The sequence below is a fragment of the Camelus dromedarius genome, chromosome 25 (assembly GCF_036321535.1).
Source record: "Camelus dromedarius isolate mCamDro1 chromosome 25, mCamDro1.pat, whole genome shotgun sequence".
Taxonomy (NCBI): Eukaryota; Metazoa; Chordata; class Mammalia; order Artiodactyla; family Camelidae; genus Camelus; species Camelus dromedarius.
The window spans coordinates 543,056-564,104 of NC_087460.1; the positions used below are offsets into that span (position 1 = coordinate 543,056).

Consider the following 21,049-nt stretch of genomic DNA (forward strand, 5'->3'; position numbering starts at 1 on the left):
AGAAGCACGCTGAAAGCAAACGGCGATGCGTGCGGCCGGCAGTGGGACACCTGCGGCACCGGCGGCACCGGCGGCACCTGCGGCGGGCGGCGCGCTGCTGGCCCCTGGTGGCCGCCCGCGGTAGCGCCGGCGCCCTGTCCGGCTTGGACCCGCTTCCGACGGAACAGGTGGAAACACTTGGTCCCGAATCCCGCTTCCGTTATGTTTTGGTCCGCTCCCCTCCCACAGTGGACAGGCCTGGGGCTCCCTGCCCCTCGGCTCCCGCCGTGTCTCTGGCCACTGCCTCTCTCCCGTGCTTTGCTCCGGCCGCCCGGGGGAGGCAGGCCCGCTTCTGACGGGGGCCACTCGCTTGGTACAAATGTGGAGCGCGCCGCCTCGCGATGTTTAAGTTTTGTTAAATTAAAGAAAAAAAAAAAAAAAAAAAAAGAAGCTTGGATAGGTATACAAACACATTTCAAAAATCAAAAAATACGAAAAGGGGTGGATTGAAAGGCTTATGCCCACCTCTGCCCCGCCGTTTCCCCCGACCCCCTCCCGCCATGTTTACCGGCTGCGTGTGTTTGTTTGTGCAAAATAAACAAAGGCGCCTCTAAATACCCCGTTTCCGCTTTTCTGTTATATAAGGCGGCCATCGCCCACCTGTCCCGAGCTTTGCTTTTAACAATGTGCCCTGAGGGTCTTGGTCCTTCCCCCTCACTCTGCAGCGTCTCCGTGTTTCCATGGGAACACGCCAGAGTTTAGTTAACAAGGCCACTAGGGCACCTGGATTGTTTCCAAATCTCTGCTGTTATAGACCCCGTCGTCACGTAATAGGTACCTAATTTATGCAACAAATGAATGAGGGCCAGGTGACAAGCGCCCTGTCACTTCCCAGGGTTTACAGACAGCCCCCTTCCTCCCGGACACCAGCCCAGGGGAGGATAGTGATCTGGGCCTCACACAGGGGAGCAGGGTCTTGCTTTACAGGTCAAAGGCCTGATCTAGGCCAGTTAGAAGTGGAAATGGAAAAAAGAAAATATATGAACATTTTGAGGGGAAAACATAAGGACACATAATTTTCTGTACAGATAAGGGATTCCTGCTGCCCTGTCTGCTGGAAGGTGGGGCAACGGCCTTACCCTGCACACCTTGGGCCCCACTTCCCCCAACCACCCCCTGATGCTGAGAGCTCGGTCCCAGACCTCTTCCAGAAAAGTCCACCCTTCTTTACCCTGAATAACTCACTCAAGGCCAGCAACCAAGCGACCCAGAGTAAAGGAGAGGGGGTTGGAGCCCAGGGCTGTGAGCTCTGATTCTGGATGGATTTCCACTCAGTGGACTGGAGACCCACAGGAGGTGAGGGGTCGGGTGGGGAGGTCAGTGTGGGAAAGGGGAAAGCATGCTGGTCCCCGCCCGAGGCCTGAGCGCAGGCCTCGTTCTGCGCCTCTTGGGTCCCGGTGTGTCTGTGCGCTGACCCTTGTCCAGCGGCTCACGAGGCCTCCGGGCTGAAGGCCTCGTTTCATCGCTGGAGGTGCTGGGCTGGGTGTTTTCTCAGAGGCCTTTCGGGAAGGAAGCATTAACACGGCAAGGATAAACCATGGTCCCCGGGAAGGCAGGGGGAACAATGGATGGAGGGGAGCAGAGGTCGTCCCCTGAATAAAACCAGTCCTGAGTGAATCTTGGAAGGAAAGCGTCCGTGAGGACAGTCGGGAGGCCCCGCGGCCGGGGGCCTGAGATGACAGGGCCGTGAGTGTCTCCAGGCAGGTGATGGTTCTGACTCAGAACAGCGATGTCTGAGCACCTCTGAGGCCTCGGTCACTGCTCTTCTCTCTTTGCTTTTCTTTCTTAAAGTGTATTTGGTGAAGAAACAAGTCATTTGTCCTATAGAGCGTTCCCGGTCGGTCTGGAACTCAGTGACCATGCTTCCCTGGGGCTCCTTAACCTGGTCTTCTGTCCCCGTATTTTCTGTAAAGTGGTGGTTGGACCTAGAGTCTTTTTTTGGGTGGGGGGCAGGTAATTAGGTTTATTTATTTTTAATGGAGGGACCGGGGATTGAACCTAGGAATTCGTGCATGCTAAGCACGTGCTCTACCTGAGTATACCCTCCCCCTCTGGACCTAGAGTCTCGATAAGGTTTAATTCGGTCCTTTTGGCAGAACTATCTCACACGTAGTATCAACTATCTCAACACACTGCTGAGAAGTAGGCCTGTGCCCTGTTCAGGGCTGCAGTCAGGGCTTGGGGAGGGGTAGCCCCCCTTTGCTCCCTGAGTGGGGCTGGGCTCTAGGGGGCAGTCAGACTTCCCTGGAGCCTCCTCCATGCCTCATCTCCTGAATGAATGCTGTCTCCTCCTTGTGAGGGCCTGGAGGCCAGAGAAGCCGGTCAGTTGGCCAGGATCAGAGGCTCCCTGGGGGCGGCTGGCAGGAGGCACAGGGCTGAGCTGCTGTGGACAACTGCTCCCTGTGTCTCCTCAGGGCCCTGCAGGAGAGGGAACCCCACATTGGGGATCCTGGTGCTGCCCTGACCTGGACATGCAGTGAGTGTGGCCTGGGGACCTGGTCTGGGGACCTAGCCTGGGGATCTTGAAATGCCTGGAAGAGCAGGGAGCAGGGGTCACGGGGAAGGGCCCCCCGGCTTTCAGCAGAGAGGGTGGAGCCCTCAGCCTGGATAAGAACCCTGCCCAGGTCTCCTGGGGGCACCACCTGCTCCCCAAATGCTTAGTCCCCTTTTCTTCTGTTGTCTCCCCCCCTTCCCTCTTTCCACGCGTCCCTCTGCTGGGGTCTGAAGATCTCCTGCTCAGTCTTGTCTCCCCTCTCTCCTGTCCCTTCCCTCTCCTGCATTACTCCTCTCCTTTCCTGTTTTGGTCCTCTCCCCTCAGAAGTCAACCTACCCTCAGTGTGGACACAGGGACAGGGCAGCAGGCCAGGTCCCCAGGCTGAGCTGCCTGCCCACTTCCTGGATCTCTGAGGCATCCTGTCCTCACTGCCTAGACCTGGGCCTGGACAGCATGGCACTCAGATGGCCTGGGCCACTCGCCTCTCTAGAGTCCCTGGGGAGATGGTGGACACAGGAGGGGGCAGGAGAACATGGCAGAGGTGGGAGACACTGGAGGTCAGTGTGGCCATGTGCTTAAGTTTTGGCCGATGAGGTGCACGTGGAACTGGTATGTAAGACTTCTTGGAATTGTACCTGTAAGGGGATAGTATGACTCTTTTTGTCTTTTCTTTCATGATGGCTGGAATGTGAACATGATGGCTGGAGAATGAGCAGCTCTCTTGGATTGTGAAGTGGAAGCTATGCAGTAAAGGTGGCACAGGAGCAAAATAGGAGCCTGGGTACCTAATAAGTTTGTGGAGTCACAATATCAAGCTTGTACTCTTCTCTGCCAAGCTTCTTCACATGAGAGAAACAAATTTGTTTCTTACTTAAGCTCCTTGCCTTTGGAGGTTTCTATTAATTGCAGCCGAACTTAAGCCCAACTAATACAAAGCATGTGCATGGGTGTAGGCAGGCTCATGCTTCTGTGTGTGCTGCCAAACTATACACCTCAAGGAACTAGAAAAACAACAACAAACAAAGACCAAAGTTAGGAGAAGGAAGGGAAATAGAAAGGTCAGAGCAGAAGTAAATGAAAGAGAGACTAAAAAGACAATAGAATGCATCAATAAAACCAAAAGCTGACTCTTTGAAAAGATAAAGGAAACTGACAAACCTTTAGCTCGACTCACCAAGAGAAAAAGAGGACTCAACCAAATAACATCAGAAGTGAAAGAGAAGATGTTGCAGCTGACACTTCTCAAATGCAAAGGATCATAACAGACTACCATGAATGCTTATATACCATCAAACTGGACAACCTAGAAGAAATGGATAAATTCCTAGAAACATACAACCTTTAAAGACTGAATCATGAAGAAATAGAAAATCTGAACAGACTGAATACTAGTAAGGAGATTGAATCAGTAATTAAAAAATCTTCCAGCAGACAAAAGTCCAGGACAAATGGCCTGCCTGGTGAATTCTACCAAACGTTCAAAGAATTAATACCACTCCATCTGAAACTCTCCCAAAAAACAGAAGAGGAGGAAACACTCCCAAACTTATTTTTCAGACCAGCATTACCCTGATACCAAAACCAGACACGGACACCACAGGAAAAGAAAATTACAGGCCAATATCCCTAATGAACATAGAAGCAAAAATTCTCAACAAAATATTAGCAAACCAAATTCAGCTGCACGTCAAAAGGAGCATGCACCATGGTCAAGGGGGTTTACCCCAGGGACGCAAAGATGGTTCACCGTCCACTAATCAATCAGTGTGACGCACCACATGAACAAACTGAAGGGTAAAAATCATACGGTCACCTGAATAGATGCAGAAAAACCTTCTGACAAAATTCAACATCAATTTATGGTAAAAACTCTCAACAAAGTGGGCATAGAGGGATTGGACCTCAACAGAATAAGGGCCACAGATGCCATCCCACCGCAAATAAAGAAGTGGGACGACATTAAACTAAAAAGCTTCTACACAGCAAAGGAAACCATCAACAAAGTGAAGAGGCAACCTACCGAGTGGGGGAAGATATTTGCAAATCATATATCTGAAAAGGGGCTAATTCCAAAATATACAAAGAAGTCATACAACTCATAGCAAAAAAGCAAACAACCCAATTAAAAAATGGGCAGAAGATCTGAATAGACATTCTTCCAGAGAAGACATACAGATGACCAACAGACACATGAAAAGATGCCCCACATCACTAGTCATCAGGAAAACGCAAAGCAAATCAAACCACAGTGAGCGGGGAGGGCATAGCTCATTGTTAGAGCACGTGCTTAGCACGCAGGAAGTCCTGGGTGCAATCCCCAGTACCTCCATTAAAAAAATAAAATGAAACAAAACAAAACAAAAAACCATAATGAGATATTACCTCACACCTGTCAGAGCGGCTACTATCAAAAAGACGAGAGACAACAAGTGTCTTTGAGGATGTGGAGAAAAGGGATCCCTTGTGCGCTACCGGGGGGAATGTGAATTGGTGCAGCTGCCATGGAAACCAGCACAGAGGCTCCTCAAACACAGAACCACCGTTATGACCCAGCAATTCCACTTCTGCGTGTCTACCCACAGAAAACGTAAACACTTTACTGGAAAAGATACGCGTACGCCACGGTCGCTGCAGCGCAATCCGCAACTACCAAGACGCAGAAGCAGCTTAAGTGCCCATCCATAGGTGAGTGGATAAAGAAGATGCGGTATGTATATACGACGGGATAGTATTCAGCCACAAAAAGAAGGAAGTGTGCCACTTGCAATAACATGGTTAGACCCTGAGGGAGTCATGCTTAATGAAATAAATCAGATAAAAACAATTACTATATGATCTCATATGTGGACTCTAAGAGACAAAATAGCCAAGATCATAGATCCAGAGAACAAAAGAAGGATGCTGGTTGCCAGAGGTGGGAGTGGCGTGGGCCAAATGGGTGTATGTCAAAAAGCACAAGCTTCCAGATATCTGATAAACAAGACCCGGCCGGGACCCGCTCCCCAGAGACGCAGGACTGCGGCTCCCCAGATGCGCGCGCCGCCCGCCCCAGCCACGGACACGGACTACAGCTCCCGGGGTGCCTCGGGGCTGCCGGCCGCTGATTGGCTGCGCGGCGGGCGCCGGGCGGGGCGTGCGCGGGGCCGGGCGTGCGCGGGCGCGCTGGGGCGGCCCATGGCTGCGCTTCGCGAGGCGGCGGCGCGGTGGGCGCCGGGGCTGTGGCGGCGGGCGGCGCGCGCGGCCGCGGGGCTCGGGGGCCGCCGTTTCGGGAGCGGCGGCGCTCAGGTGAGGGCGGCGGGGCGGAGGCGGCGGGCTGGCTGCCGGGCGGCCCCGCGGGCCGGGCTCGGAGCCGGTGTCCGGCCGCCGGGACGTCCCTGCGCCCCGCGTCCGCGTGTGGTGACGTCACGCGCCCGCGCGGCGCCCCGGCTCCGGCCGCCGTCCCCGCAGCCCGGGAGCGCGCGGGGCCCGGCCGCTCGGGGAGGACGCGGGCCGCGGGTCGCCCGTCCTCCGCAGGTGCAGCCGGGGGCCCGGGCTCCGTGAGGCCTGCCGCCCGCGAGGACGGAAGCGTGAGGTGTGCGCCCGGCTCCGGCTTTCCGGACGGAGAGTGGGAGGAGGGGAGAGAGCGGCACCGGCTTCAGACGCGAGTCCGGCCCCGCCGTTTGTGCCTGTTTGACGTGGGGCAAATTACAGTCGCCCCTCGGCATCCGCGGATGCTGGAGTCCCACGGCCCCCGCATCCGCGGATTCACTAATGCCGGATGTTGTGTGAAGTTTGTGGTCGGCAGTGGGAGAACCCACTATGCGGACGCCCCGGATCCCAGGGCCCGACTGTACAGTTACGGGGAAAAACCCGCCTCTCGGTGGACCTGGGCAGCTCAAGCCTCTGTTCAAGCGTCACGTACTTCACTCTCTAAGCTCGCTTCCCCCACGTGTGTGCCAGGCATGTTCCTTCCCAGGCAGTGTTGTTGTGAGACTATCCAGGGGGCACTTTGTGTGATACAGACACAGGACTTTGCACTGTGTGACTGCACATAGTAGGCTCTCTGAAACGTGGAGCTGGTTGGAGTAGACAGTGTCCTGGACGGTAGTCGTAATGCTGTTGATGAAAACATACCAAACCAATTCCAGATCAGTCGCAGTTAAGGCAGAGGAACATCTTAGTGGTCCCTTCATTTTAAACTAATCTTAAAACCACACATTTTTTACTGCCACAGACAGGAACTTTAATTAGGCAATCTGGCCTAATACCCAGGATTAGTTTTTTCTTTTTAAATGAGATGATAAAGAAAAATCAGAATATAGATACAGAAGAGAATAGAAAAAAGAAAAAAGCATGGAAAGAAATCTAACCCTTTCTCCTTTTCTCTAGAAACTTCACTTTAAAAACAAATTAATAGACTATTTGTTAGAGCAGTTTTACTTCTTCAGAGAAACTGAGCAGAAAGGAAGAGAAGCCGCGCATACTCACCCTCTCTCCTGGTTTCCCCTCTCAACATCTCATGGTGGTGTGTTTGTTACAACTGTCAGGGACCTTTACTTGCTGGGTCGCTGGGTGCCTGGTTCTCTGTGTGTGCGTGCCTGGGGGTCGGAGCTGGTGATGGCGCACTGCCCAGCAGTGGACAAGGGGGCCTTGAGAACATTGCTGAACTGCCCTGAAACTTGTTCTAAGCAGCACAGTCTGTGGGGTCTCATGTCTATGAGAGCAGACCTTGTGCCTCTTTAGGGTGTGGCCACTAGCTAAGACCGCGTGGTTGAATTTTGCAGTCATTAGCACAGATCAGCTGTTTAATATTTTTTTTTAACTATGTGAGTTTTCAGAAACCCAACAACTGAACAGCATGAACCCACAGACCCTTCTTCCAGGCTCAGCCACTGTTAATGTTTTGCCGCAATTGCTTTACTTATCACCCTGCCCACCTTTTTTTTTTTAATGGTTCTAAGATTTTAAAACAAATCCCTGGTTTCTTGTCATTTCAACCCTAAGTTCTCTGTGTGTACCGCCAAGAAAATCAGGGCATTCTGAGCATAACCACGATGAGTGGGCAGTGACAGTGGCCTGACCTAGCTGGCAGCAACAGAAGGAAAATGGTAAACAGATCGGGTTGGATTTTTCTAACAGTTGAAAACCGTCTTGTATGTTGACAGCTCATAACAAGAAATGGGGTGATTTTTTAAAAAGAGGGCAGTGTTCAATTTTATAAATCCAAGAAATGCAGGTGAGATGAGATAGCCTTTTTTTCCCTTTTAACTTGGAACGTACAAGATGTTTGTTACTTAACAAACTCTTTGATCCGTGTGAAAATCATTCCTGGCAAGGATACGAGGGTCCATGCGAGCTGTCATGTCTTTACCATGTCCGGACTCCTTTGGCTTGTTACTCCAGCGTTCAAGAATCTAGCTTCAGGAAAAATCCATAATATGGAAAAGTCAGCAAGCATGAAGAGATTCCTTATTGCATCATCTGTAGTAGCAAAAATGTGGAAAAACCCAAATGTCCAAAATAGGGGATCCCTAATGTTAGTGGGTTATTCACTCAGAATGTGTGGCCAGAAACAACGTGGTGGGAGCGTAGGGGTGATACGGAAGGAAAGCCACCAAGAGGAGGGGAACGGAGCAGAGGGCACAGCACAGAGTCCCTGTGTGCGAGCAGAGGAGTGGGGCCAGTGCCAGCCCTGGGAAGTTCCTGGAAGGTACACAGGAGAGGAAACAGCGCTGGGTGCAAGAGGAGACGAGAAACTCAGATTTGTCCTTTATTGTCGGTAGCAATTGTTTTTTTCTTTTAACCTTGTGTGTGTTGTTCTGATAAAGCAAAATTTTAAAAGATGGTTATGAGGCTGTTGTCACATAAAAGCGCTTTATGTCCAGCAGAAAACTACACGTGAGGGGCGGTCATAGTCACATGACCAGCGTAAGGATAAGGAAGCAAGGGAAGGAAGTACTGACCAGAGGTGTTGAAGTGCTGGGATTGTTTCAGAGAAAAATTTCTGTATGTGAATTAGGCAGAAATAATTTTAGCAAAGTAAGTATATGCTTAAAAATATCTGGAAAGGCCTGACTCTTGGTTACGGATGGATTTGCCCTGTGGGGCCATGCTGCGGGCAACCCCAGGTCCTCCTGTCTGTCTGAGCACCCCCCGCCTCCGACTCAGGGCCGCTCTGTTCTCCTCTCCCCGTGTGCAGGGCCCGCCCACCTTTGGGTTCCTGTTGGACATCGATGGGGTGCTGGTTCGGGGCCACAGCATCATCCCTGCTGCGCGGGAGGCTTTCCGCAGGCTGGTGAGCCCCCAGGGGCAGCTGCGGGTGCCCGTGGTCTTTGTCACCAACGCGGGGAACATGCTGCAGCACAGCCGAGCCCGGGAGCTGTCGGCCCTTCTGGGCTTCCAGGTGAGGGGGCGGCGGAGACGGGGAGCCCCCTCCAGGACTGGTCCCCCGCCCCGGGTCAGGGCGGTGTTGATAAACTCTAGGCCGTGGCCACTTGTCAGTACAGCTCTTTCGGCCCTGTTGGGAAAATACTTGACATTCAAGGCCACGCTGAGACATGGCGCCACTCTGCAGGGTCACCACTCATGTAAACACACGAGTGACGCACAGAAGTCCCCCCGTGTCCGTCCACTGTCTTTGTACCTGTTTCTTTTCTCCTGGGCACTGGGGTGCTGTCTTTTGGATTCTCAGCTCCTGGGGAGCCAGGGCCACATTTTTCTAAATCTCTGCACACCAGGTGCGACTCTGAAGTGAGAGCTCTCGTTTCTCATAAAGACAGTGACACTGCTCAGTGCACCGTCCCTCTTCACCCGCCGCAGGTCCACTTGACCTCTGTTAGCAGCGGGCGTGGGCTTCAAAGGAGTCCTCTGGAACCCAAAGTAACCCCGGGCGACACAGCTGGGGAATGGGCACGGGCCAGAGGGACAAACGGGCTTCTCCTGCGGGGTCTGGAGAGGGAGGGCTGTGTGGCTGCGGTTGGCAGAGGTGTTGAAAGCCAAGTGTGAGTAGAACTGAGAGCAGGCAGAGGCAGATCGGAGCCCTGCACTAGCCCGGGGCCCCCGTGGGGCTGAGCAGGGCGGGGCTGGGGCTGGCGGCATCTCCTGCTGGTCAGGCCTGTTGGGACCTTGAGACCGCTTTGGAAGTGCTGGGCTCCCCTCCTAGTTCTGGGCAGGTTCCCTCCCCGTGTGGAGGAGCTTGCTGCTGGCTCCCCTCACCTGCTGGCTTCCTCTGCTCTCCTCTCTCGGCCACTGCAGGTGGAGCCCGACCAGGTCATCCTGGCCCACAGCCCCATGAAGCTCTTCTCACAGCACCATGAGAGACGGCTGCTGGTGTCTGGACAGGGGCCCCTGGTGGAAAATGCCCGAGCGTATCCTTCGGGTGCTTCCTGCTGTGAGGTCCTCCCCCGGCCAAGGGGACCGTAGGCGGGCTCGCTGGGTGCCAGGTGCCAGGATCTCGTGGGAGGGAGGGAGAGCGGCTCCCAGGGCAGACAGTCCTGCGCCCGGGGTGTCTGAAAGCCAGCCCACCACATCAGAACCTGCTGGGACCTCACAGAGCAGACCCCCGGGCCCTTCCCTGGAGTCTTGACTCCCCGGGTCTGAGAACCCAGGCGACGCTGTGGTCAGATTTGGGAACCACGGCTGCCTGGGCCTCGGGAGTGAGTCCCCGTGAGGTCCGCCTCTGGGGGGTGTGTGCTCTCCAGAAGTGAGGCCTGGGTCCCCCTCCCTTCTCCACCGCCGGGGGCGGGAGCCCAGAAGGCCCGTGGGTGCGCTTGATCAGGCTTCGTACCTGAGTGGCAGGAATAACACTCAGGAGCAGTGAAGGAGTGTTTCAGACGGCGTGTGGTTGGGACTAGAAAGAGCAGAATAGGGTTGAGTCTTTTCTCAGCCGTTGGGAGGGGCTGTCCCTGGAGCAGGAGCCCCGTGGCCTCATCAGGGCTGTCTGTGCCACCAGAGACGGCCGAGTTTTCCTCGTGGGAAGGAGCTGAGAGGCTGGAAAGAGGAGGGATGGGAGAGTCCTGGAGCTGGAGACGCCAGTGGGATCGGGAAGGAAGGAGGGCAGGGAGGACGGCTCCGGGCTCAGAACCTGGACGGGGACTCCGGGAGGGGGTGAATGTGCTTGTGAGGGCAGTGGGCTGTGCAGGTTTATTGCTGGTGGCAGCGGCATTTTGGGGAGGTTGGTGTGGAGGGTGGCCTGCAGCCCTGTCCAGTTGGGACTGCAGGTGGCACTGAGGACAGGAACAGGTGGCAGGTCTTGGAGGGTAAGGCTGGGGTGGGTGTGCCCTCCCAGGGCCTCCCCGCCTGGCTGAATCCCACCCTTCTGTCCACATTTAGCTGTGGTCTGACGCCTGCAGACCCTCTGCTCAGCTCCCTCCCCGCTAAGGGGTCTCCTACCCTGAGCTGCTCACAGAGCACCAGTTCGGATGGCTCTGGGCCAGCGTGAGCTGCAGGACAGGGCTTCTTGGGGGTCTTGTGTGCAGTGGGTGCCTGTTGTAGGGCAGGCCCCCCAGGGTGTGCCCCACCCCCCTGTGCCCACACCTGCCTTCAGGGTGGTGGGGATCGGTGCTCGCCTCGCTGGGTTCTGACTGGGGATGGGGTGGGCTGGGTTGGGTCCCTCACTTCAAAGGCCCCTCCTCCAGAACTGCCCAGCTTTGCATCCCTGATCTCGCTCTAGCCTGGGCTTCAAGCACGTGGTCACTGTGGACGAGCTGCGGGCAGCTTTCCCTGTGCTGGACATGGTGGACCTCGAGCGGCGGCCGAAGACTACGGTAAGTGGAGCTCACTCCCGCTCCGGGCCCCTTCCGCTCAGAGCTGCCTCCTGGAAGGGCACACCTGGGCAGGACTTTGTCCCCAGACACACAGGGTGGCCGGGGAGCAGCTCCCGGACTTTCCTTTCTGCGTTGTTCGCACCTGGCCGAGTGCCCTTTCCAAGCCGTAGCACCCCCTCCGGCTGGTGGTTTTGTACGTTACCTGCTTTCAGAGTCACCAGGGAGGCACCGCAGTCTTGCTGCAGAGCGTTGTCCTTGTGAGAAACAGCTTTGTGTGAAAGGACTGAAATCCTGAGTATCTGCCCGGGTTCCTTTTGGGTTTGACTCATACTTGAACCTTACCCTTCTGACCAGTGGTCCGTGGCCTCTCATTGACCCTCAAGGTGTGACTGCCCGTCTCCTGACGGCCCTTCGCCCTCTGCTTCCTCCGTGAACTCTGTGCCTGTCACCTGCCTGCTTTCAGCCAGAGCTCTGGCAGCGTGAGGAAGCATGGTTATGAGCAGAGGCACAGGCTTCGCTTCGGTTCACTGTGCAGCTCCAGCCCCCCTCCTCCTGAGCTTTCCCACTGAACAGAGCACTCCGTCGACCCCCAGACTCTTCTCCCAGAGCCATGCGCATTGTGTGGAGAACCAGGTGTCAGGGCAGCTCAGAGACCGCCCCGCGGGGACGCGGCTCTGCTGGGGTCTCAGGGCTGGTTAGTGGCGGGGCCCAGACCATGGTAGCCGTTCCTGGAAGGAATAGACCCAAGACAGTGGTCCAGTGAAGGCCCCGCCTGCTGAGCAACGTCAGGCTCCTTCTCCGTGGGCTCTCCTTGTCCTTGGCCGCCCGATTCCAGGCCCTCACCTCGCACCCTTGCTGGAGGAGGGCAGCTGGCCAGCTGCCTCCTGGCCAACCTTCACATGTGGTGTCCTCGGCCTGGGCTGTGACCACCCTGGGTGCTCTCTCCCCTTGTGTCCCCATGGACCTCCTCCCTCAGTCCTGTCACTTCTCCTGGGCCGGGGCTGGCCCGAGGGGTCTTCCATCTGTCGGGCATGCGTCTCTCCTCCCACCCCCGGGACCCGGTGGGTGGCTGTCCGGGAGCGGAAGGTGGCCACGGCGTCCTCCCCCACCCGAGACCCGGTGAGTGGCTGTCCGGGAGTGGAAGGTGGCCACGGCATCGATGAGCCTTCTCTTTGTCTTGCAGCCCCTTCCAAGGAACGACTTCCCTGCCATTGAAGGTAACGAGGTCCTTGGGTGGCGGGGGCTGGCTCTCCCCACGGGTGCTGCAGGCTGGCAGTGTGGCCGGGGCACTGGACGTCGGGTCACCGGGGTTCTGGCCTCAGAACCGCCACTCAGACCTCGGAGACATTAGCTGCTAATCTTTCCTTCCCCTGTCACTTGCCTCATTATTCCAGAGAAATCATAAGCATAAAAATCTTCGAGAGAATCATACCTAAGGTGTAACCTGGTCCAGTGTAACCTGGTCCAGTGTTGCTCAGCCCGATCTCCCTTGTGTAACAAATGCTGTAATGTCCCCTCTACTACCCTGAAATGAAATCATAGGTAATGTAACTTTCCTATACACAAATACTGAAAATTAATTAGTTCAGATTAAAGTCCTAACTATAGTAAGGAGAAACAAAGGGAGTGCTCTTTTCGCGAGGTGATCTGTGTTTCAGTGTGTAATGAGTATCCAGCAGGACATGCTTAAGCAGTAAAGTAATGATACCAAAAGTGGGATCCCCACGACCGTTACAGCTGCAAATGCAGAGCCACACAAGCGTGTTCACAGGGTGTGCAGGCGTGTTCGCTGGTGACTCAGAAATTAGGGGCAGCGTTGTCCCTGGTGATACGGTTTTCCAAAATGGGGAAGAACTCTTGGTAAAGTTTTGGAAAAATACAGCCTTCTCTTGACTTACGTGATAGCTGCATTTTTGGAAGAGTCAGTGTTTATTAGAACGCTACTAAAAAATACGTCATGTTTCCGTGTGGCGTGAGCTGGGGTTTAGGCTCAGTTGTAAGTGGCTTGTTCACCTGCGTGAGGGTCAGCTGTCAATTGACTCAGGGAGGCTTTGATTGTGCAGGACCGCCTTGGGGCCCCCCAGGTCCTCATCACTGTGTCCTCGCTGTGACGACCAAGCCCCTGCTGCAGTTTCTGATCACCTCCCTGGGGGGCACCGCCCACCGGGGCCTCGTGGGGCCCGTTCCTGGTCCCGGCAGCTCCCCGGTGAGGGTGTCGTCCGGCCCGGCTGATGTGGTTTGCTGCGTCTGGTTTTCTCACTCCTCGCAGTGAGGTGCCGTCATGACGTAGTTGAGGAAGCTGAGGCTTAGAGACAGTAGGAGCAGCTCCCAGTCACAGAGGGACGTGGACAGCCAGGCTGGGAGCCCAGGTCTGTGTCCCCGGCTTCCACTGAGTGGCCCCTGTGTCCAGCAGGGAAGGTGGGGGAGCATCCGTGAGCAGGGCCAGTGTGCCTGAGACTCGCTGCTGCTGCTCCTCCTCCTGGGACGTCCCAGTGGACACAGTGCTCCTCCTGGGCCCTGGCTTTGTCTACCAGTGGGCAGGAGGGTGGGTCCCCCAGGGCTGGTCTGGAACCGCACCTTAGCCTCTGCCCTGATGGGTCAGTGCCCCCAGGGGCAGGGCTTGCGACTGGGGCACAGAGGTAGCTGGCTGAGTGCCCTGTGGCCCCAGGCCCTGACATGCCCATGTGCTCTGCAGGGGTGCTCCTCCTTGGGGAGCCGGTGCGCTGGGAGACGAGCCTGCAGCTGATCATGGACGTACTTCTCAGTGACGGGAACCCTGGCACCAGTCTGGCCTCGGCCCCGTATCCCCACCTCCCTGTCCTGGCCAGCAACGTGGACCTCCTCTGGATGGCTGAAGCCAAGATGCCCAGGTGAGGACTCAGGTCCCCAGCCGTGGCCCTCGGGCCACCTCCAGCTGCCACCTGGGCTGCCCTGCTGTGGCTCCTGGCGCCATCCTGGGCTCCGGGCTCAGGCCCTCCCGTAGGCCCTGGAGTTGCCCTGGTAACCCAGCCTCAGAGGGGTCTGCAGGGTCACTTCACCACTGATTACTCAAAACTGCCATTTACTGTGCCCTGAAGATGCACTGTGATGGCCCCTGGCAGCCCTCCAGAATCCTCCCAGGATGTGCTCTTTTTGGCTGGTGGAAGCCCAGCGAGGGTCAGCCCTGAGCTGCGTCAGTGCACGAACCCCTTTCCCTCTGTGCCTTCCCCCGAGGCCCTGGTCCTTTCACTTCTTTGTCTCCTTCCGGGAAGACGTGGGGGAGGGGTGAGCAGGACCAGAGGACGAGGCCCCTGAACCAGTGACCCCCCTCCCCGGGGCTGAGGCAGCGCAGGCGCGTTCTGCTGGCCCTCGAGGTGCGGTCCTGGAGGGACAGCTGATTGGCTGCTCTTGTCTGCAAGGCCAAAGTCTGGAGTTTTTCCCCGTGCCCCGCCTCCCAGTTTGCTGTGTGATGGATGGTCATTGTGGGAGGCAGGGCCCAGCACTGCCCCAGGTCAGCAGCCCAAGGAGATGGGGGTCACACTGTTCTCTTTCGTTACCTTTAAAGTGCATTTCTGCAGCTTGAGGTCAGTTGTTCTTTCCAGAATATTCTTCCTAGAGTTTGGGCATGCAGACACTAGGTGAAGGGAGCTTGGTTCTGTAGGCTGTAGAGTGGTAGCAAGAGGCAAGTTACTATTTATAAACCAGATTTGATACTGCTTTTTCATTTGACAATTTAAAAATTGAAAATAGAATTCTGTACATAAATAAGTGACACTGAAATGTAACTTCAAGATACTGAACAGTATCAGCTGGGGTTTGGCTTAGCAGCACGGGGTGAAAACCCAAAACAAAAGAATCTTGAGTGAGACGGAAGTTGCTGGCTTTCTCGTGAGAAAGCCCACCTGCCAGGGTCACAGGCACCTTCTGTCTTCCAGCTGCACAGTCTTTAGCCTTCACCCCATAGTGCAAAAGGGTTGCCTGAATTCCAGCCATCATATCAGCATTCCAGTCTGTAGGAGGGGGCAGGGGAGGGTGGAGAAGAGCACTTGTCCCCAGTTTCAAGGACACTTCTAGAAGGTGAATCCAGCACTTCTGATTTCGTTGATTGCTGGGCTGTGGTTCAGTCACGTGGCCACTCACGGAGCTGCAGGGGAGGCAGGGTGCACCCAGAAGACTGTCCCTGGGAAGGGCAGGGGTCAGCCAGTAGTCTGCCCAGATCGAGGGTGGAGTCTAAAATTAGGTCTCTGGGTGGTCATCCCAGCTCTACCCTGTGGGCAGGTCACTCAACCTCCCCGTGCCTCAGTTTCCTCACCTGTGAACTGAGGGTGATGAAACCTGTCCCGTAGGATTTTTCTGAGAGTTTAAGTGTGGCCTGCCGTCTCCGGGTGTTACCAGGTGTAGCAGGTGATAAATGCGGGTGACAAATGCAGGTATTTCTTACCACTCTGTTGCCACGAGGCCTGGAGTGGGGCTGGCTCTCAGGGCGCTGCTCAGACTGCTGGGCCTGGGGGCACCGAGCGGCTGGCTCTTCCTCTGCAGGTTTGGCCATGGCACCTTCCTGCTGTGCCTGGAAGCCATTTACCGGAAGGTGACGGGCAGAGAGCTGAGGTACGAGGGCCTGACGGGCAAGCCCAGCATCCTCACCTACCGGTACGCAGAGGACCTGCTCCGGCGGCAGGCGGCGCGGCGGGGCTGGGCGGCCCCCATCCGGAACCTCTACGCCGTGGGGTAAGCCCCGGCCCTGCACCCGCGCGCCTCGCCTGCACTGGTCTCTGCTCTCTCCCGCCTGCTGAGCTGGGTTTTCTCCTCTTTCCCCAGCGACAACCCCATGTCTGACGTCTATGGGGCCAACCTGTTCCACCGGTACCTACAGAGGGGGCGGGAGGGGGCAGAGGAGGGCAAGCCGCGGCCCTTGGCAGCCCAGAGCTGCGTCTCCATCCTGGTGTGCACCGGTGTGTACCGACCCCCGGGTCCGGGGTCCCCGGGGCCTGCCCAGGGCGGGGAGGAGCCTCCGTTCCACGGGCACCGGGACTTCGGCCTCAGCCCAGGGCTCATGGAGGCCTCGCATGTTGTGAGTGACGTGCACGAGGCCGTGAGGCTGGTTTTCCAGAAGGAGGGCTGGGCCCTGGAGTGAGCCGTGTGCTGGGCCGGGGCGGGCCACACTGGCTGCTGCTGGCCCGGGTCACGGGGATCGAGGCAGGCCTGCCGCCTGTGGACGTGGTCACACTGCCCGCCTGGAAGAGGACACTGGCTCTCTCTCCCATTGGGCAGGGGCCCCAGGATGGAACCCTGGTAGCACTTTGGAGAGAAGCACCAGGGCTTTCTGGGCCCAGTTCCTGCCCCTCTACCTCTGAGCCTCAGTCCCCTCGCTCGGAGTATTCGGGGAAACGGGGCACCGCGTGGCCTCTGCCTGCTGCTGGCTCCATGTGTAGCTAACACTCAGATACTGCTTTTTATGGTGTTTCAGCTTATTGCCCAGAGATTTCAGACTTATTTTTTCAAGTCAAAATGATCGTAATAAATATTCATTTTCTGTTTCTTGTGAAGTTCTATCTGGAATGTGAAAGTTCCATGGGAGAAGGATTGTGGGCAAGCGGTGTGGGTGACCTTGAGGCTGAGAGAACGGTGGCATCTCACCCCTGTAAGCTGCTGACATCTCTCCCACCTCTGCCGCCGGCCCCAGCCCACCCCAGTCGGGGCTGCGAGGCCGCGTTGGAAGAACGAGTCAGGCCCAGGCCCGCCGTCGACGTCCGGCTTCCTGATGTGTGTGTTGGGGCAGCTGTTCCTTCCGTGAGTCCAGGAAGTATGTTTCTCACCCCCTCCAGCAGCCACCCAGTCCCATGCTTCCAGGTTGGTCTGTCACCTACCATCCCGGTCAGTTATTGTCCCCGTCCTGATCCAGCTGACACACGCTGGTCACTCCCTCTCTCCTTGAAACACTCTTCACTGGGCTACACCCCCAACAACAGCAGGTTTTGGGGGAGAGGGAGCTAAGGAGACCAAGACGGAGCGAACGTGCTTCCTGAAGGAGGGAGAGCTGTGCTGACTCCCTGAGCACCAGAGCTCGACCACGTCCACACAGCCAGCCCTCCGCCCCCAGCACCCTGAGACCCGGGCCCTGCAACCTGCCCTTCAGACAGCCTTGCCCGCAGAATAACCCGGGCGGGGGCCACGCCGTCGAGCCTGTGCCGCTCGGAGTCAGATCAGATCTGCTGTCCGATCAGGGCCCTCCTGGGACTTCCTCACCGAAGCACAGGTGCCCTGCATCCCATCCCGGTCCCCCCCACCGCCCTGCCCCACTGTCTCACTCCAGCCTCACCCTGGCGGTTCCCTTGGGGCACCATCCTCCTCAAGGACCTGGGATCCTTGCCTCAGAGGCTCCCTCGACCTCTTGTGAAAAGCAGCACTCTGTCCACGTGTCCGTCGTTTTCTCCACGGCCCTCACATCCCGTGACCTGTATTTCCTTCTCGTTCTACGTCTTCTACTAAAACACAAGCTCTGTGGGCTTGGTCCGCATTGGTCCCTCTCGTGTCCCCACACCCACGTGCCTGGCACTTGGCAGGACTGTGGACCCTGCACGTCCTCCCACAGGGTCCCATGGGCAGATGTGGCTCCTCTCCTTCCCTGTCCTTGGTGGGCTGGGCCCACCTCCCTTCTCACAGCCATGTGGCCTGGGGCAGCCTGCCACCCCCCCGGCTCCTCGTGTGGACTGGCGTTGGCCACATGGATCTCATGAACAGGCCATTTTAGGTATGGCGTGTCATTTAGGATTTTGTTCAGCTGCCTGTTACAGAAGGCTGAGTGCGGTGGCGCGAGCACTTTCTAAGCATCAGGATGTTCAGAGCCGGCATCTCGGGCGTCATGAGGACGCTGCTCCCCTGTCCTGGCGCGTGGGCTTTTCCTGCAGCTCGGCCCCGCGCACGTCCACAGGGAGAGGGCGAGGGCGAGGCCGGCGGCACTGGACGCCCCTTAGAGAACTTTCCTGGGAGGTCCACCTCGCTGGGGAAGTCCTGACCTGTCCGATGGCCGCGGTTGGGTCATGGAGGTGGGGTGGGGGCACCTTGTTGCTCTGGCAAAATCAGGGCGTGTTTGTGAGGAAGGTGAGTGGAACAGACGTCAGGCCCCCAGGACCTGAGCACTGAGCTTGGTCTCTGTCCAAGTGCCCCCAGGACGCGTCCGACAGGCACCTGGGCTGCTGGGTTGGGGAGCCTGAGTTTCCAGGGCACTTTAGGAGGAACAGCATTGGTCCATGCCTCATCAGAGGCCCTCAGGAGGGACACAGTTCTCACCTGCCCTATCTTACAAGTGAGGGCGCCAGGGCCCACCTTCCTTCTCATCTCAGAGACACCAACTGAAGACCCATTGGCGCCCAGTTCCCCTGCAGCCCCCAGCCATCAGCAGCCATGCCTGCCCCCATGGAGTTCGCCTGTTGGTGACCATGGGTCCAGGGTCAGTTAGGAAGTGGAGGGGCTGGGCCGATGGCCAGGCCGATGGCCAGGCCTCCTGCTCAGCCATGTTCTCCTGGGACGCGCCCTAGGGACCCCACTGCCCTTCCTCCAAGCACGGCTTCAGCCCAGGTGAGCCCTGCGTGGGCCCAGGAGGCCGAGTGTGCCAGGCGGAGTGACAGTGAAGGGAGGAGTGGGAGGGAGGGGTGTGCCAGAGCTCCAGGCTGAAGTGACAGGGGTGGGGACAGCGTCTGCCTCCGGCTCTGCCCCCACCTGGCAGTCACTCTCTTGGCGGCCCTTTGTCTCCTTTCTCACTCGTTGGTTTCCTGGACGTGGCAGGAGCCATCCCGGACGGGGCTGGAAAGCAGGTGCAGGGCCGAGGGCAGGACCAGGCTCTTCCTCAGGGGCTTTGTCTGGACCCTGGACCACACAGCCCACCACCAGCTGCCTCATGGCTCAGCCCTGACTGAGTGAAAATGTTGCCTTTTGTGTTTTGATGGAGCCAAGTGAATACAAACAAGACTTTGTGAGTCACTCTGAATAGGAAGTAAGCCCGCGACTGGCCTGGGACAGGACTGAACCGTCAGGTGTTCCCTTGGGTCTTGAGTCCTCACCCCACACAGGGCAGTTCCTCCGTGTTCCCCGTGGTGGGGGAGGCTTCTGGCCTCCTGAGGACGCCTCTGGGCTGAGGCGGGAGGGGAGCAGGCGGGGAGCAGGACTCCCAGCGGAGCTGGGGTTGCCGTAGCAACAGGATGCTGCCCTGAGAGCGGAATTTTAAAATAGCTCAGCTGGAAGAGCTTTACCCCACTCTCTCTGTCGCCTCCCTGGTGCTGAGCGCGTGCGCGAGGCCGGCGTGCGGGACGCCTGCTCTCTGCCTGGGCTCCTGGCAGCTTCTCCGGGGGTGGAGGGGGAGGGCTGTCTCCGGCTGTGAACTGCTGCGGCTGTCAGGGCTCAACTTCTGCTTCCCGCCGCCTCCAGCTCTTGGTTCCAAAAGCCTTCTGTCATTTTCTCTTTTTTGGGAGGCAGAGAAGAGGGGTCTCGCTTGAAACTCCCCCACTCCTCCCGCTGTGGCCCGCGCTCCTGCCAGGACAGCCTAAGCAGTCCCGGACGGCTCTTGGCCGGGGGGGGGGGCCCTTCTTGTCTGCTTTCCCCTTTGCTCTTTCTAACGTCCTGCTTTGGCTTCACTGACTCCCCCAGCAAATGCCCGCTGGGCCTCCACGAGGCCCCAGGGTGTGGAATGAAAACCTGCCTCGTCTTGGAGGACGTCGTCCCTGACTTGGCCCTGGACTTGGCCCTGTCAGACTTAAGACATTTTTGTAAGGTTACGGGAATGAAGACAGTGCTCTGCTGGCAGAGGGAAGGGCACACGCCAATGGGACAAAGCAGCACAGAGAAACATGGCACACGCGTGAAAATACGGCTGCACGGAACGCACGTGTATTGCTGGCTCCTGCTCCTGCTCCTGCTAGGGGCTGCTCCTGGCTTCTTCCCCTCCAGGTGGTGACTCTGGGGTCCAGGCACCTTCCATCTGTGATGCTGTCACCTTGAACACATGGTCCCCAAGGTCACAGTGGAAGAGGGAGGGGGAGGGATGACCATGGAGGGAGTCAGGCGAGACCTGGCCTGGATGTCAGCGCCCTGTCCCTGTCCCCTGGCCAGGCCCGCATCCAGTGCCACTCCCAACAGGATGGAAATGTCTTCCTCTGTCCCTGGGGAAAGGAAACCGGGTCAGTCGGCAGCATCCAGCCTGTCCCTGCTGCCATACCACTGTTCACTAGGACAAAGGAAATCTGATTTGCTTAGTTTTATTTAAATTCATGAATAATATTGAAATTTATTTCTGTATGTTTGTTGAGTTGACCATGAATGTTTTTCTCCTGTAATCTGTTCATTTGGTAAACTGCATTTATAGATTTTTCTTTTTCCGTCTTTAACTCTGCCTTTCATTTCTGATATAAAACCTAGCTGGTTTTGCTGTATGTTGCTGTCACTATGAGCTGGAATTTTGTTTAGGAGTTTTTTGTCTGTGTTCATAAATGAGACTGGCCTATATATTTAAGCTTTTTTCTACTGCCTTTGTCTGGTTTTGATATCAGTTCTGTGAGCCTTGTAAATAAATGGAGGCACATTCTGTCTTTTCCAATTTTGTGGGTCAGTTTGTTTACAGTGAGATTATTGGCGCCTTGAATGTCGGTGGAACACACAAAACCATCTGGACCTAGTAAGTTTTCAGGGGAAGACTCAATTACCGATTCAACTTCTATAATAATTAAATGTACATTCAGATTTTGCTGCTTAGTTTAGGGAAGTCATATTTTTCTAGGAAATTTTCCACTTTTCTCTAAGT

General features: G+C 56.5%; 1 protein-coding gene across 2 annotated transcripts; it reads left to right on the top strand.

Moving 5' to 3' along the window:
- Nucleotides 1–5,696: 5,696 nt before the first annotated feature.
- On the top strand, nucleotides 5,697–20,845 carry HDHD5 (haloacid dehalogenase like hydrolase domain containing 5). Of its 2 annotated transcripts, none has more exons than XM_064478835.1 (8): nucleotides 5,697–5,818; nucleotides 8,712–8,915; nucleotides 9,767–9,879; nucleotides 11,184–11,277; nucleotides 12,461–12,494; nucleotides 13,973–14,147; nucleotides 15,796–15,984; nucleotides 16,804–20,845. In XM_064478835.1, exons 1-8 carry the CDS (start codon nucleotides 5,708–5,710, stop codon nucleotides 16,907–16,909), a joined length of 1,026 nt encoding a protein of 341 aa, XP_064334905.1. In that variant the 5' UTR covers nucleotides 5,697–5,707; the 3' UTR covers nucleotides 16,910–20,845. The 2 variants fall into 2 exon arrangements, with proteins under 2 accessions (XP_064334905.1, XP_031299666.2); XM_031443806.2 differs by lacking the exon at nucleotides 16,804–20,845 and adding an exon at nucleotides 16,075–16,802.
- The last annotated feature ends 204 nt before the right edge of the window (nucleotides 20,846–21,049 follow it).

Excerpts from the sequence above, each read along its gene's own strand:
- HDHD5 (XM_031443806.2), top strand. The coding sequence starts at position 5,708 with ATGGCTGCGCTTCGCGAGGCGGCGGCGCGGTGGGCGCCGGGGCTGTGG. Across the intron at positions 14,148-15,795 it reads GCTGAAGCCAAGATGCCCAG|GTTTGGCCATGGCACCTTCC; the intron begins GTGAGGACTCAG and ends CTTCCTCTGCAG. Across the intron at positions 15,985-16,074 it reads CGGAACCTCTACGCCGTGGG|CGACAACCCCATGTCTGACG; the intron begins GTAAGCCCCGGC and ends CTCTTTCCCCAG.